This window comes from Tribolium madens, unplaced genomic scaffold, assembly GCF_015345945.1.
Source record: "Tribolium madens isolate multiple individuals breed KSU strain unplaced genomic scaffold, Tmad_KSU_1.1 Scaffold_7;HRSCAF=85;Tcas5.2_LG10, whole genome shotgun sequence".
In the NCBI taxonomy this organism is placed as follows: domain Eukaryota; kingdom Metazoa; phylum Arthropoda; class Insecta; order Coleoptera; family Tenebrionidae; genus Tribolium; species Tribolium madens.
The window spans coordinates 10233457-10237694 of NW_025401050.1; the positions used below are offsets into that span (position 1 = coordinate 10233457).

Here is a 4238-nt window from a genome sequence, read left to right on the forward strand (position 1 = left end):
TTCTCCGGTGGTAAAATTGTGTTTTTGAACATATTTACGTATTTTTAATTTTTTCATTTTTATTTGTACTTTTTTATAATAGTTATTTTTTTTAATTTATTTTTATAATTTTTATTTTATTTTCCAGGTAGAAAAAGTTGTTTGGCGACTTATTTTTTAATTTTAATTTTTTTATTTTACTTTCCCGGTCGTAAAATTGTGTTTTTTGAGTGTTGATGTTGGTAGGCCTGCCCGTCCCCTAGTTGAATTAGTTTTTTTTGTTTTATTATACTTTTCCTATTCTAAAAATTGTGTTTTTTGGACTTGTCTTTTTATTTCATTTTTATAATTTATTTATTTAATTTTTTTTGTTATATTTTCATAATTTTAATTTTTTTAGTTTTATTTTTTCGGTCGTAAAATTGTGTTTTTTGGATTTATTGTTTTCTTTGATTTTTAATTTTTTATAATATAAAAATTGTTTTTTTGGACATTTTTTTATCGTTTATGTAATTTTCATTTTTTCAAGTTTCTTCTCGGACGTAAAATTGTGTTCTTTGGACATATTTATTTTCTTATTTTTTATTTTATATATATATTTTTTATTTTATTTTTATAATTTTTATTTTGTTTTCACCAACTGTGGTGATTTTATCCGCCATTTTAATTGTTGTATGTTGTATGTGACAACAAGATGGCCGCCAGATTATTTTACATTGTTTATTCGTAAATGTTGTAATGTTATGTTAAACAAATGACAATTATACGATTTTTATCATTTATTCACAATAAAAGTCAGGTTGAGGGATGGTTTTTTGTTACAGTTTTTTTAATAAAACCCCCTGCTACCGCCACTAACCCCGCCACTGCTTTTAATTAAAAAAATATTCAAATAATTATAAAAATTTTTAATCCCGATTTTGTTGGCTAAAATCCCCACAAAGCTACGCCACTGTTTCAATAGTTTGTGTAGGTGGCGCCACAATCGCACAAAAAAATAGTAAAAAAAACAACTAAAAAAATTCAAAAACGCCCCAAGGCCCCAAAAATGTGTCCTTTAATTGCGTTCAAGCCCTTAATTATTAATTACTTGCGGTTTCGTGCAATTTTAATTAATTTAGTGGCGGCTTGACAGTTGTCAAATGTCAAAATGGCGATTTTCATAAATAAACATAACCTAACAATTTGAAGTAAAAAAACTCGTAAAAAATCGTTTTTTACTAGTGATTCATCACGGTTTTTCCCCTATTTTCCGATTTCCGTGTTTTTTGGTCAAAATGGAATCAAACGTGGAATCTGAATTAAAGCACACTTCCGGCCTTATAAATCCCCAAGAACGGTTAAAACACTTGATAAATTACAGTAATGCGGTCGAGGTGGACTTCCACATACCCCCCACGCGGTAAGTGCCCCATTTTTGGGGTAAAACCCGGGTTAAGGGTGTCTTTTAGGTACTACCGTTCGGGGCTCGAAATGGTCCGAATGGCCAATGTGTACAACAGTGAGGGCAACTACGAGAACGCCTACGTCCTCTACTTGAAGTTCATGACCCTTTTCCTGGAGAAAATCCGGAAACATCCGGATTTTAACTCAGTTCCGGTGAAAATGAAAGCCATCAACCAGGCGAAGCTCCGGGAGGTGCTCCCCAAGGCGGAGAGGCTCAAGGAGCGGCTCCTGGAGCAGTACAAGGAGGAGTTCAATCGATACATCGCGGAGAGGGTCGCCACAGCCCCCATTTTGGCCGAATTTTTTGTAAAGTTTCAGTTTCAGGCGCGGAAAAGACAACCGAATGAATCAATGGACACGCTGAAGACGGAGCCCAATATCGCCTCGGCCTCCACGCTGAATGAGTCGTTTGTGAATGTGGAAACCCCCCAAAGTATTGATGATATTACCTATCCTGACCCGGAGACCAATTCGCGACGCCCCAGGTAATTCCCCGTTTTTTATTTTCATTTTTCGTTTTTTTTTTATCTTCTGTGACTTTTTTTTATTATTTATATTTTTTATTTTACTTTCATCTTAATTTTATTTTTATGATTTTTTTCTTCTTTTTTAATTTCTTTTGTTATATTTTCAAAATTTTTATGTTTGAATTTTACTTTTCCGGTCGTAAAATTGTGTTTTTTTGGCCTTATTTTTTATTTTTTATTTATATATTTTTTTATTTTACTTTCCCGGTCGTAAAATTGTGTTTTTTGACTGTTGATGTTGGTAACCCTGCTTCCCCCCTAGTTGAAATAGTTTTTTTTTGTTTATTTTATTTTTAAAAATAGTGTTTTTTGGAGTTATTTTTTTATTTCATCTCTAATTTTATTTTTATGATTTTTTCCCTAATGTTAATTTATTTTGTTATATTTTCATAATTTTTATTTTTTAATTTTATTTTTCATTTTGTTACAGTTTATATCATAATTTTATTTTTAAAATTTTTATTTTATTTTTCCCAGTCGAAAAAATTGTGTTTTTTGGACTTATTTTTTATTTTTTTATTTATATATTATTTTTATTTTACATTCCCGGTCGTAAAATTCTGTTTTTTGAGTGTTGATGTTGGTAGGTCTACCCGCCCCCTAGTTGAAATAGTTTTTTTTTTGTTTATTTTATTTTTAAAAATAGTGTTTTTTGGAGTTATCTTTTTATTTCATCTTTAATTTTATTTTTATGATTTTTTCCCTTATTTTAATTTCTTTTGTTATATTTTCATAAATTTTATTTTTTACTTTTACTTTTCCGTTCGTAAAATTGTGTTTTTTGAACTTATTTTTTTATCTTATTTTTAATTCATTAATTTTTTATAATGTAAAAATTGTGTTTGTTTGAACTTATTTTTTATTTCTCATTTTTTGCAGTTTATATCATAATTTTATTTTTATTTTATTTTTCCCAGTCGAAAACATTGTGTTTTTTGGATTTTGTTTTATTTATATATTTTTATTTTACTTTCCCGGGCGTAAAATTTTGGTTTTTGAGTGTTGATGTTGGTAAGCCTGCTTCCCCCCTAGTTGAAATAGTTTTTTTGTTTATTTAATTTTTTAAAATAGTGTTTTTTGGAGTTATCTTTTTATTTCATCTTTAATTTTATTTTTATGATTTTTTCCCTAATGTTAATTTCTTTTGTTATATTTTCATAATTTTTATTTTTTAATTTTAATTTTCCGGTCGTAAAATTGTGTTTTTTTAACTTATTTTTTATTTTATTTCTCATTTTTTTGCAGTTTATATCATAATTTTATTTTTAAAATTTTTATTTTATTTTTCCCAATCGAAAAAATTGTGTTTTTTCAGTGTTGATGTTGGTAAGCCTGCCTCCCCCCTAGTTGAAATAGTTTTTTTTTGTTTATTTTACTTTTAAAAATTGTGTTTTTTGGAGTTATCTTTTTATTTCATCTTTAATGTTATTTTTGATTTTTTTCCTTTATTTTATTTTTTTTTTGTTCTATTTTCATAATTTTTATTTTTTAATTTCACTTTTCCGGTCGTAAAATTGTGTTTTCTTGAACTCATTTTTTATTTTATTTTTATTTTTTTTGCTGTTTGTCATAATTTTATTTTTAAAATTCTTATTTTATTTTTCCCAGTCGAAAAAATTGGGTTTTGTGGACTTATTTTATATTTTGTTATTTATATTTTTTTATTTTACTTTCCCGGTCGTAAAATTCTGTTTTTTGAGTGTTGATGTTGGTAAGCCTGCCTCCCCCCCTAGTTGAAATAGTTTTTTTTTGTTTATTTTACTTTTAAAAATTGTGTTATATTTTTTTTGTTATATGTATTTCCATAATTTTTATTTTTTCTCATTTTTTTAATTAATATCATAATTTTATTTTTATAATTTTTATTTTATTTTTCCTAGTCGAAAAAAATGTGTTTTTTGGACTTTTTTTATTTTCATTTTTTTTATTTATATTTTTTATTTTTCATTTGACTTTGCCGGTCGAAAAAATAGTATTTTTTTATGTTTATATTTTAATTTTTGTTTTACTTTCCCGGTTGTAAAATTGTGTTTTTTGAGTGCTAATGTTGGTAGGTTAGCCCATCCCCTAGTTGAAATAGTTTATTTTTTTATTTTTTTGTTTATTTTTCTTTTCCGCTCCTAAAAATTGTGTTTTTTTTGGACTTATTTTTTTTATTTTATTTCTCAGTATATTTTTATAATTTCTTTCTTTTACTTTAATTTCTTTTGCTATATTTTCATAATTTTACTTTTCCGGTCGTAAGATTGTATTTTTTGGATTTATTGTTTTATTCTATTTTTAATT

The 4238-nt window shown here is 26.4% G+C and overlaps 1 protein-coding gene across 2 annotated transcripts in view; it reads left to right on the forward strand.

Moving 5' to 3' along the window:
- The first annotated feature begins 977 nt into the window (after positions 1–977).
- The window catches only part of LOC123009769 (STAM-binding protein-like), a 4816-nt gene continuing 1555 nt past the window's right edge, over positions 978–4238 (forward strand). For both annotated transcript variants that reach the window (XM_044406286.1, XM_044406287.1), the window contains exons 1-3: positions 978–1381; positions 1431–1698; positions 1750–1910. In XM_044406286.1, coding sequence (XP_044262221.1) covers positions 1257–1381; positions 1431–1698; positions 1750–1910 — 554 coding nt within the window. In that variant the 5' untranslated portion in view covers positions 978–1256. The remainder of the gene's footprint in view (positions 1382–1430; positions 1699–1749; positions 1911–4238) is intronic.